At 40.8% G+C, this 12,896-nt stretch overlaps 1 protein-coding gene across 8 annotated transcripts in view; it reads right to left on the bottom strand.

Moving 5' to 3' along the window:
* The window catches only part of EHBP1 (EH domain binding protein 1), a 336,323-nt gene extending 324,301 nt beyond the window's left edge, over positions 1–12,022 (bottom strand). For 2 of the 8 annotated variants that reach the window (XM_026447738.1, XM_026447742.1), the window contains exons 1-2: positions 11,929–12,013; positions 10,370–10,765 (exon numbers count right to left, since the gene is read on the bottom strand). In XM_026447738.1, coding sequence (XP_026303523.1) covers positions 10,370–10,473 — 104 coding nt within the window. In that variant the 5' untranslated portion in view covers positions 10,474–10,765; positions 11,929–12,013. Of the gene's footprint in view, positions 1–10,362; positions 10,766–11,609 lie in introns of those variants that run through there. The other 6 variants (XM_026447741.2, XM_026447743.2, XM_026447739.1 and 3 more) reach the window with 5 other exon arrangements.
* Between the last annotated feature and the right edge of the window lie 874 nt (positions 12,023–12,896).

Here is a 12,896-nt window from a genome sequence, read left to right as displayed (position 1 = left end):
TAAAACCAGGAAATTTTTTAATAAACCAAACTTACTAAAGAAAATCAGTAGGTGCCATTTAGCAAAGCTGCCTAAAAATATCACTTTAACAGTGATACATAAGACAAATACCAGGTACAATGACATCCTGCAGTAAGTTCACTGCCTCTGTTTCAAACTCAGTTCCATTCCTTTGAACAAATATGCAAACGTCCTAATGTAGAATATGAACATCCATATTGAGTAATCAAAATGCTTTATGCAATTTTTCCTGAACTATTTTTATATCATGCAGTGAACAAGTTCAATGGCTCTTTTGTTGAAATTTCCCAAAAAATCAGAACAAACACACTTGACGCATCAATAGCACATTTCTAGAAATGCCTAATTTTAAGTTCCCTGGGCATTTTAATTGCAAAACTCATGTGAAACTAAACTAAATCATAAGAACAAAACCTCCTCACATAATCCCTTAAAATTTCATTTTAGAAATCAACTTTTAAAGTATGTAAATCAAGATTTGATACCAAAATAATGTATGAAAATCACATACTACAAAAAGATCCTGGGTTCATTTCTTTAAAATCATGACAGGAAAAAAAAAATTTTAAGGAAAAACTGGCCCTGGCCATGGTGGCTTACACCTGTAATCCCAGCACTTTTGAGGGGCCAAGGCAGGAGGGTCGCTTAAGGCCAGAAGTTCAAGACTAGCCTGGACAACATAGTGAGACCCCTGTGGCTACAAAAGATAATGAAAAAAGAAATGAACAACCGTCACATAGAAAAACAACATAAATTATAGCAGGTGGCAGACACTTTAGCAGCCAGAGTCGGCAGCCAGGAGCGCAAAAAGCACTGGGAAACAACTCCTTGCTGCCTGCCCAGGCAGTCGCCAGTGGAGCAAAGGGCCTCAGGAAGAGGAAAGGGACCTCAGACCTTCCAAATTGCTTCCTCTCGCAAGAAACTATTTGTTGCAGGAATAAAGATGGCTGCTGAACCAGTGGAAGACAACTGCATCAATTTCGTGGCAATGAAATTTATTGACAATATACTTTATAGCTGAAGATGATGGTAAAGTATAAATGAATTTATTTTTCTTTGCAAACTAAGTATCTGCTTGAGACACATCTGTATTGCCATTATTAGCTGAGAAAAAAACAGTTCATATGATACCAATCTATTTGGAAAGCCAATCTGCCCTCAAAGGAATGTGGACTCAGTAGCATAGCTTTCAAATGAAGATGACCATAAGAGACACAAAGAAGAACCTCTAGCAAAGATGTTTGTCTACACCTTAAAAAATTATCCAGCTCTTAGAATCTACAAAATAGACCTTGCCTGTTTCATAGGTCCTAAGATTAGTGGGGAGTCATGGATTCTGCTGGGTGGGGGAGTTGCATAGGAAAAGGGGATTGAAGCCTTAGAATTGTCCAAAATCAATAACACCTCCTCTCAGAAATGCTTTGGGAAGAAGTCTGGGAGGTTACCGGGTTGGGGCAGCAGGGGGGAGGGGGGCCAGAAAATTCTGGAAGTAGAGGAGATAGGAATAGGTGGGACAAGAAGACCACATTCAAAAGCCAAGATCTGAAAGAAACCACGCATTTATGATGAATTCAGGGTAATTCAGAATGAAAGAGCAGGAGTAGGAGAATGGTGAGAGAAGCTAGAGTGATAAATAGGGTGCAGAGCAAGATGTTCTCTTACTCCAAGATGTGAAATTTTGACTTTATCTTAGCGATAATAGGGTTAATTAAGCACAACATGTATTAGCTAGGGTAAAGATTAGTTTGTTGTAACAAAGACATCCAAAAATATAGTAGCTGAATAAGATAGAAAATGTTTCTCCTAAAAAAAGTCTAAGTAGGCAGCTCAGAAGTATTATGGCTGGAAGCAACCTGATGATATTGGGACCCTGACTTTCTTTAGTCTTGTTACCCATCATCTCCCTGTTGTTGATCTCATTCACATAGTTGAAAATCACTATTCTTCCTGGGTCCATATCTCAGTTATCAAGAATGGGTCAAGATAAGAGGAAGTCAGGCTCATTCCTTTCAAAGACTCTAACTGGAAGTTGTACACATCAATTCCCCTCATATTCCATTGACTAGAATTTAATCACATGGCCACACCAAGTGCAAGGAAATCTGGAAAATATAATCTTTATTCCAGGTAGTGACAAGACTCTTTAAAATTCAGAAATAATATATTTTTAAAATATCAAAAAAAAAGAAATACATCATAAAATGGCTTGGCATGGTGACTCGGCTGGGCACGGTAGCTCACACCTGTAATCCCAGCACTTTGGGAGGCCGAAGCGGGCAGATCACGAGGTCAGGAGATCGAGACCATCCTGGCTAACACGGTGAAACCTCATTCCTGCTAAAAATACAAAAAATTAGCTGGGCATGGTGGCATGCACCTATAGTCCCAGCTACTCGGGAGACCGAGGCGGGAGAATTGCTTGAACCCGGGAGGTAGAGGCTGCAGTGTGCCAAGATTGTGCCACTGCACTCCAGCCTGGGTGACATAGCAAGACTCTGTCTCAAAAAAAAAAAAAAAAAAGAAAAGAAATACATCATAAATATCATAAAACATCTCTGCAGGACACATACAAACACACAGACACAAACACTACAGGACACATACAAACATGCATACACAAACGCTAGCAAATTAATTCTACTTTGGAGGAATTAAGTTAGTTTTCTTAGCCCTACATTTGCTTGCAATTATTATAAAAAGGAAATAAAGTTACAAAACCATAGGAATTGATTTTGCTTTAGAAGCAAAAATATGTAGTTCCTCTCCCCAAAAGTCAAAGTATTGTCAAAACTTAGCTCATTTCAGCACTGTACTTCTGCTAGAACATTCCTGGTTTACTCCTACCTCCCTGGTCACTCCAACCTACGCCAGTTCATCTTTCTCTAACACTCTTTAAAAGTTCAGGTTATATTTACAATCTTCTTCCCACCTACTCTAACCTTTCTCTCTAGATAGTTCTCTTCATCACTCATTGCTTATTTATCAGATAAAAAATAATAACAACAATGGGTAAAATTTACTGGCTGCTTACTCTGTCACACTGTTCTAACCCCTTTATTACAGGTATTATCTTACTTAATCCTCAAAACAACTCTATGCTGGAAGTAGTGTTATTATCATCTCTACTACAGAAGAGGTACTAAGAGATAATTCGTCCATGGTCACACTGCCAGAAAATGTATATTTTACACATACACAGACCTCAATGTTATCAGAAGCTGTTCTAAAGTTTCTTTCTATAAGGCTGGGAAACAGGCACAATGGTCTCCCCTCCATTGCTTATGTAGTTTGAGTAGAATAAGACTAAACTAATAGTTTAGAGCCTGAGCACAGAGAAAACAGAAAGGTGCTAGACTCTTGTATTCCCTAAACACTAGCTGCAAGCAACTCCCATGACTTAAAGCAGAAGTCAGCAAACTTTTTCTTTCTTTTTTTCTTTTCTTAAGAGATAGGGTCTCACCATGTTGCCCAGGCTGGTTTTGAACTCCTGAACTCCTGAGTTCAAGGGATCCTCCCACCTCGGCCCCTCCCAAAGTGTTAAGACTTACAGAAAAAGTTTGTTCTGTTTTTTTAGAGAACAAAAGAGCCAGTTTGGATCAGGCCAGAGTTTGCCAATTCTTGATCTAGAGGCACATTTTGAGTCATGTGTAGACATAATCACGATGTAAGTACAGCAATATCTAATTATGGCATTAAGTGGCTCCACTATATTCCTTAAAGAGTCCACCACAATTGAATTTTGTAAAACTGCTCTTCACATAGAATAAAGACTTAAAATCTGGATAAAACACAATATGTAACAATTATAATTTTTTTAAAAATCAGTTCATAAGATACTATCATGAAATTACAAATAAGTAACACATCAATTTAGTATTTGCTAAAATCATATGCCTTTGACAACTTACAATATAGAAAAGAAGACTGCGCTGTTTTGTTTCAAGGAATAAGATGTTCAAGATTCACATAACTTGCAACATAGAAAGTATCACAAATTAACCTCTCCAGAAGCAAGCCTAGAAATTAGGGAACAATACCTTTCTTACCTTACCTCTCCCTTTTGCAGTCTTCTAACCTTCTGCTCCATCTCTCCCCTCATACATTAAAGATTTTAGTACCAGGCCAGGTGCCGTGGCTCACACCTGTAATCCCAGTGCTTTGGGAGGCTGAGGTGGGCAGATCATTTGAGGACAGGAGTTTGAGACCAGCCTGGCCAACATAGCAAAACCCCATCTCTACTAAAAATACAAAAAAACTAGCCAGACATGGTGGTACATGCCGGTAATCCCAGCTACCTGGGAGGCTGAGGCATGAGAATCACTTGAACCCAGGAGGCAGAGGTTGCAATGAGCCACTGCACTCCACCCTGGGCAACAGAGTGTGACTCTGTCTCAAAAAAATAATAATAATAGTAAGTTTAGCACCTGACTCCCTGTCTTAAATGTTTCTCCTTCCATTATTCTTGGCAACTACAAGAGCCACACAAATAATCTGCCTGCACATTGGCCTCTAAATTCCTTGACAACCCTCTTCATACCCAAAAATCTTTTACTCCATTTCACCTCAGTCACCAACTGTCATGGTCATATACTAATAGCTATAGTCTCTAACAAGGAATAGGAATAGCTGGAAGGTGCAAAAGATCATCTACTGAAACACAACAAGAAATTCTACTTAGATTTATTTATTTTAAATGTATTTATTTTATTAAAGGAAATTAAAGTATACTCATATTTCATGTATGCAGTATATTAAAAATATATTGGGATATGTGCTCATTTTTGTAACAGATATGCACATGTGATCCAAGGACACCACCAGTATCTTGTCATTAACATTAACCACATCCAAAATCAAGCATCTCATACTCCTCCACCTCCCATCTTTCCAGCTCCCAACCCCAACAATTCTTCAACTTCTTTAAAATCTTTCAATTATTATCCTTTTCACGTTTTCACTGACTATCCCATCTTTCACATACTTACTTTCCTCCTTATCCAGCTTGTATTCCATGGTTCATCACTAAAACCACTCCTGCACATTTGCTCTCAGTTTCCCTGTCTCTCTTCCCCTCAGTTATACATTCCTGACCAAATCCAATCCTGGTCAAATCCAACTCTACCTATTCTATGCCTACACCCAAGCACTGAACATAGTTGGATTAAAAAATTGCTGGTTGCATTCACTTAAAATTTATAATCACAAAGTTAAAAAGGTTATCACTACTACCCAGCAATACCCCAACATTTCCCTAGTGAATTCATTCTCACTTTGACAACTTCATACCTCATCTCCTCAGTCCTTCAACAATTCTGTCACCTCCCTCCCAGCAGGTGATTTCTTATATTATTTCCCTGAGAAAACAGAATATCCACATCCTCCCCAACCAAATCTACCAACCTATCTGCTTCTCTACCCATGTATCCTGCTTCTCCCCTTGTAACAATGAATGGTGCCAGCTTCTACCTAAGTTCAACCTTTCCACTTGGGTTCTGGATCCTTTTCTCTTTCTCTCACTCAAAGACTTTTCTCTCCTAAGGTTACCTCCTCTCCCACCACATCATCCATTTTTCCTTCTCTTCCAATCACTTCCATCAGCATTTACAAATGTTGCAGTATCTGCCAAGCAAAAAATATACCTTGAACCCTTGTCTCTCTCCAGGTATTACCTAGTTCTCTGGTTTGTAGCAAAATACTCCAAGAAAATCATCTGTACTCACTGTAACCACTTCCTTTCCTCTAAGCCAACTTAATCAAGCCTTCATCTCCACCACTCCATTGAACCGTTCCTCAAAATCATCAGTTCTTTCCACCTTGCCAAATCCAATGGTCACCTTGCTCAGCCTCTCAACAGTATCTGACACAGCCAAATGCTCCCTTAATACACTTTTTGCACTTGGTTTCTTAGAAAACACGCTCTTCTAATTTTCCTATCTCACTATTGCTTGTTTCCTGTCTCCTTTGTTGGCTCCTCCTCTCCTTCCTCACCTCTATATGCTGAAGTGCCTCAAGGCTCAGTCCTCAATCCTCTTCTCAATCTGTATTAATGAATAGGAAATTTCCTATAGCCCCATGGTTATAAACACTACTTACAAACTAAGATGATCCAGCCTCTTCTCTCCCCTGAGTTTGAGACTCTTATAATTAGCTGCTTAATTAAGATCTCCATCTGGATGTATCAAACGAAAAGCAAACAGAATTCTTGATTTCTCCCTCGCACCAAACCTTTTCCTTCCCAAGTGTTCCCCTATCCCTTCAATTAATATTACATTCACCTGGTTGCTCAGGTCAAAAACCTGTAGTCATTATTGATTGTCTCTTACTTTACATCATATCTAATCCATCAGTAAGTCCTGTTAACTACATCTTTAAAAAATTTACTATCCAGCTACATGGGTACAGAAAATTGTCAAAACTCACTGAACTGTACACTTAAAATGGATGCATTTTACTATATGCAAAAGTGTAAATTACACCTCAATAAAGTGTGGTGGTGCTGAGTGTGTGTAAGGGTATACGTGTGTTACCTACCTACATCTGATCATTTCTCACCACCTACTACTCTGTTGTTTGAATTACTGCAGTAGCCTACTAGCTGGTATCCCTGCTTCCACTTTTACTCATGACAGTCCATATCCCACAAAACACACCAAGTTTGTTTCTAATTAATGCTTTTTTCTGTTCTTTGTAAAATTTATTTCAAAAGTAGATTATTTACATCAAGGCTCATGTATCTCTATATCACTCCATGGTCAACAGAGAAATGCTTGCTTAAGTATTTCTGAAATTAATACTTCTTAATGTAATTTGGTTTTCATAAATTCGAATTAACACTTAAAGTGCATGTAGTCTTCTAATGTCTAATTGGAAAACTAAGCTGGGATCAGTTACACATAGCCTGGAACATCAGATTAAAGAGTTTATATTTTATCTAACAGGCCAGTGTCACAAACTTAAACACTAAGAAAAGCTACTTTTTTTACTTTTCAAATCCTGAGGTCACAAGGTTGGCAAAGATGTGTGAAACAATGAACAAAATGAAGAGTTACTTTCAGGGATATATATTCACCTTTTTGTACCTCTAGAGTTTTGAACCACGTGATTATACTGCCTATTTAAAATACAAATTATAATTAAAATTATATGTTAAAATAAGGGAAAGGAATTCTTATATGACATAGAAAAATAAGAAACTAAAATAAATACATGACTTTTTAGGAAAAGTGTATGGCACTTTGAATATTTTTAGTCCTCCCACCACAACTAAGAATTAGATGGAAGAAATATAAATATAAAGAAAAAATATGTTCATATATACACATGCAAAATATAATACATATTCATACATAATGATTCATGTAATATATTTGAGAGCTTTTACCAGAATTTAATTTGCAACCTAGTTAAATTATCATCATAACCCCAACTTGCCAACTTTCATACAGTTTCCTTAAACACCTGTAAAGCCTTTGAGAACTCATATAGTAAAGATTTCTCTCAGAAATCTAAAAGCCTACAGATGATAAAAGAACAGAACAGAAAGTAAACTAACAGAGAAATGACAGTATAGTCTCTTTCAAACTCATCTCCAGAGGCCAGTCTTACACTTGCCAACAGCTACAACATTTAATAATTAAATGACATAGGGACAACAACAAGAGTAGGGGGTATAAACCCCTATCATCTCTAAATTTGCTACAGCCCCTTCATGTGGCTATCAAGGAATGATGACAAATAGGACCTCCATGGTATACTGTCCTTCTCTCAAATGAAAAAAAGACATTCTCGTTTCTGTACCTGATCTAAGTTCTAGTGGTTCTAGAACTAGTATAAATAATTGTACTATTAAGTTCTAGATGTAAGTTCTAGTACCACTAGACAATACAAGAAGTATTAGGGGGTACTTAACACCCCCAATACTTCCAGGAGAACATCCGGATGCTTCTGGTATTAAGTCCAAATCCTATCGTAAGACCTGATTTAATAGGGACACCATAATGGCCATCCCTAAAAGTAATCAAGCCATTTATTCAACTGTAATCAAGCTAAATTTTCACTGTAGCTTTTGCCTTTAGACACATTAGCAATAACTTAAAATGTTATTGAAAAATTAATAACTTGAAAGCTCAAGGGAAATAAAATTCCAGGAAGGCTGCAAACTGTGAGGAAGAAACTGATTTTCTAACTGAGGAATCACATGATAATGTTCTATTTCCCTTAAGGAAAAGATTAAAATTTAACCATCTTGAAGTTGATGCTACCAGTATACTGCCAAGTTAAGAAACACCTGCAATCAGGACCTTCTCCAACTTGGATAAGTACACCCAAATTTCCAACACAAAAGCTTGGATGTCAATCTAGACCTTTTCTGCTCCCTCATCCCCATCTTGCTCAAATCCCCAATTGAAATGACCACCAAATCCTACCCATTTTGTGTTCTGAGTGTTCCTCCAGTTAACTCTCTCCATTCCTTTGCCACTGCCTAGTCCTAACCTTTTGTCTCCCCTTATTTATTAAAATAGCTACCCTAATATTGCTACTTCCAGTCATCCTTTTACTATGATCCTCAGTCTACACTGTAGTCCTGGTGATTTTCCAATAGCAAACCTAATGTCTCTTCTCAAAATCTTTCACTATGTTCCTATCACCTACAGAAAAATACCCAAATCATTTATTAACAGCACATAACTTTACATGCTTTCAGTCCTGCCTGACTCTCAAACCTCACATCTCACTGCATGCCCCCCAATCCTACACTTTAAACCCCATTTATATCAAACTATAATACTTGAATTTCCAGCACATCCCATGCTAGGTAAGCCTCCAGGCTTCTGCATAGGTTGTTGCTTCAGTCTAGAATGTCTTTCACTTCTTCCCCCTTGACTTCCTGGACAACAACTATGAATCTTTCAAAACCCAGCTCAGCTACGAGGAAGCCATCCCAACAACTCATCCTCTACCCTTAAAGAATTGACTGTTTTTCCCTCTGCTACCTCTGTACATCATAATGGCATCTATTAGGCACTATGTCCCTGACACTGTTCCAAGCATTTTACATGTATTAACTCATTTAATCTTCACAATTACCCTCCCTATGAAGTGGCACCATTATGACCTTTATGGATATGGAAACTTGAATCACAGAGAAGTTAAATAATCTGTCCTCAAAGATACTCAACTGGATGAAGACAGATTAAAATCCTTATGTCATACATATTTATACTACCGCATCTCTCACAGTGAATTTATTCATGTGACTCTTATACTGGACTGTACACTCCCTGAGGACAGGGATTATGTCATATTCTACTCTAAATCCACAGTACCTGGTATAAAGTAGGTAACGAGTGCATGCATTTCTCAAACTGATTTTAAAATAATATTCCTAACAAGTTGAAGAGAAAAGCATTCAGAAACTAGTTCCAAATAAATATTCAAATATGCTATAAGAGTTCTAGAAGAGAGCAAGCTATGTTTTTAATCTAATAAAAAGGATGTTAAAAAGAAAGGTTATTACAGACCTGAATTACAGTCCTTGTGGACAAAGAAATGGGCTTATTTTGCAATTAAGTCCATTACTGCTTAATCACTGCAGTAAATCAAGGCCCAAACGACCATTTGCTTAAAATTAACTTTTTTATCTCACTAAATAAAAAAATTTTGTTGTTTATCATTCAGGGCAATGGAAAGAAAGCCCTATATTTACTCTTCGCAAGTGGAAAAAAGCCAATCACAGACCAGCACTACTAATTGCTTCCTTAAATCTGGCCAAGAAATGTATCCCATTAGGCAATTAAAATAAAATACAGTTGCCTGAGTAAGCATTTAACAAAAGAATTTCTAAGGTTTTGTGGATGGCATTCCATTAATCAAATAATGAAAAATTCTTTATCCTAAGCAAGGAAAAATGAAAAAACAAGAAAAAAATAGATTACCATCACCCCACAAGAATACAGACTTCTATATTAAAACTCAATTCAGTCATATGCCTATGTTATATTAAAGCATATGCATACATGCTCACAATATTTCAGTAGCCATTCTTTGTCTTCTTAAAATTACAAAAATCAAAGTTATTTTAACACTAATGATGAATAACCTGAAAACCAAATGTACTGTATTTAGTGTGCTCTCACAGTTACAGTCCTCTGAGCCATACTGAAGCGCAGTAATTAAAATCCACAGGGATGATACTAGCTCTAACTGTGCACAGCACAGTACTTGTTAGAGTTATCTGCACCCCACCCAGCTTCTACACACTAGTGCACCACAGAAAGGTAAATAAACTATCAGAAGACCCAGAGTTTAGGCCACAGCACAGCAAACTCTACCTCCACGTACATCTTACCATTTCTTCGTACACTCAACCATCAGTTCCTGGTAGGAGGCCACAAACTGGAACTTGGATGCATGTTTTCCCACACGCTGCAGTCTCTTCCAAACTGAAGCCATGATGATCAGTCAAGACACTGGAGCAGTTCTGGGTTAGCAATACAGCAGCTTTAATAATGCAGAGGGTCCAAAGCAAAGGAACTTTGCATGTATGTCTTTTAAAAACTCAACTACAACTCGAAAAGATGCTTGGGGTCCATAAGTCTTCTCCCTGTTTCACAGGGTAAATTCCATCTTAGATGAATGGCCCAGTCAAGAACACTACGATATACGTGACAGGATGAGTGGGAGGGGGTTCCCTCATGGAGACATCACCATGCCACCTCAGGGGCTATATGTGTATTCTGGAGGACTGAAAAGCAAAACAAAGACAAAAAGAGAAAGAATATGAGGAGAGAATCATGAGAAGTTGACTAACCACCCATGTTAAATAACGCTGCAAAAGACCATCCCAGTTCTCTGCTTGTCTTTTAAACAATGAAACAAAACACCGACCTCAAAAGCCAGTAACATCAAGGATGCAAGACACCAAGGAAGAAATTACAATTCACACCGAAGACGTGGAACGACACATCAGGTAGTCAGCATCAGCAACAATCCAGAGAGGTGGTAACTCGAGGCCCTACCTCCCCCTGTTAGCATCACAGAAGGGCGAGCAGAGCGGGAAAGTCTAGGGATGCTGTTTAATGTCCACCGCCAGTCAGAGGGAGGAGTGGAGTATTTTTAATAAACTTTATTTTTCAGCCGATAATTAATAGCCTCAAGTCCGACAATATGTGCTTAGAACAAATTAGGGAGCCAGGAGGAATGCTGTTTTTCAGTCGGAGGGAGGAAATGGATGGGAAACGAGGAGTGGAGGGAAATCTCCAGGCAGAGAGAGGGCAATGTCCCGGCTCCAGGCCACTTGGGCTCCTTCGCTGCCAACCGGAGGGAAATGGAAACTCCTGCCTGGGCGTGAAGCAATGACCAGCGGGGCAAGTGGACTGTGCAGGGTGCGGTGCCTCCCTCCCCCATCCTCAGGGGAACAGTCCGCCGGAGCCCAGTCTCCTCACGCACAGAGCTCAGACCCCTGCCCCCCAGCGGAGGCAGGCGGTGGCTCGTCCGCGGTCCCTGTCACCCAGGCGATACCAGAAGACCCCAGCCCGGACCCCCAGCCCCGGGCCCGCCGCTCGTCCACTCCTGCCCCCTCCTCACACCTCTAATCCCGCTGTCGGGTTGAGTCTGGCCCCGTTCCCTTCTCAGAGGCGCTCCTCCGTCGCCGCCGCAGCAGCAGCCGCCGCCGCCGCCACCGAGTCCTCCATCCCCGCCGGAGCCACATGGAACAGCCAAGCCAGCCACGGCGCTCGCGGGAGCCGGGATCTGCAGCCCCTCAGGCGGACGGCGCCCCTCACGCCCGCCCCCTCCCTGACGGATCGCCCCGCGACCGTCCCCCACCCTATCAAACCCTGCCAGAGCCGCCGCTCAGCGCCCAGCACCCCCTCCCCCGCCTTCCTCCTCCGCCACCATCATCATTACCTCCCCCGCCGCACCTCTCACACTAACCCTACCCACCGCAGCTGAACCTCCACCGCCCCGCCGCCATTGGCCGGGTCCCGCGCGTGCCCCGCCCACCTCGGCGGCCGGGTCTTAGAGCGGCTGGGGAGCCTGATTGGTAGAACTGCCTGCCCATCAAAGGGGCTCCACCTTCCCCTTGCTTGGGAGGTGGTTTTTCTCCAAGCCGGAATGCGACGCACAGGCAACCTTTTTGTAAAAAAAAAAAAGGAACCGACTAAGGACGATCCCGCCCATTCTTCTGATTGGCTTGGAGAAGGAAGCGATAGGCGGGAGGAATAGGGAGTGTTTATAGTGAACTGGAAGGTGATTGTAGAAGGTGGCTGTCCGTCAAAGGCGCCGCCGGTGCCGGGCTGGGTTTCTGGACCCTAAGGGTGATTGCAGACCTGGAGACTGGCTTCGCTGCAGCTGTGGGCAGTGCGGCTGCCTGTGGGTTTCTCTCGTGTTCTCATCTCCGCGAGGACTTGGGCGCGCCCTCTCCTCCGCCACTAGCAACTAGGGTTTTTGCGCATACAGCCTTTATTTTACCAATTCCTCTTGGGATCTTACCTGACAACCTGAAGTAATGACCCTGTCAGCCACCCCACCCCTCAACCCGCTCCCCGCCCAACATTGAGTCAACTGGTCTTCAAGGGGATTGATCAGCTGAGCTAGACACAAAATGTGTACAGTACAATTTCTTCTTGTTCGGAGTCTTCACATTTCTTTGAATCTTGGTTTCTCCTCTTCGCTGTCGGACTCTTTTGCCCCCAGTGAGAACTGTAGATGGATTTGGGAACAGCTAGCGTACAAAAAGGGTGGTCAAAGGCAAAAAGGAGGAGGCAGAGTGAGGGCAGGAACACTTAATCTTGTTAAAAGAGCCAAGGGCCCTTTTGAGAATATGAAAGCTACAGATACTTTCTCAAGGGGGAAAAAGTGTCCTGTCTCAAAAC

Source organism: Piliocolobus tephrosceles, chromosome 15 (assembly GCF_002776525.5).
Source record: "Piliocolobus tephrosceles isolate RC106 chromosome 15, ASM277652v3, whole genome shotgun sequence".
NCBI lineage: Eukaryota > Metazoa > Chordata > Mammalia > Primates > Cercopithecidae > Piliocolobus > Piliocolobus tephrosceles.
This window is presented reverse-complemented; position numbering and strand designations above follow the sequence as displayed.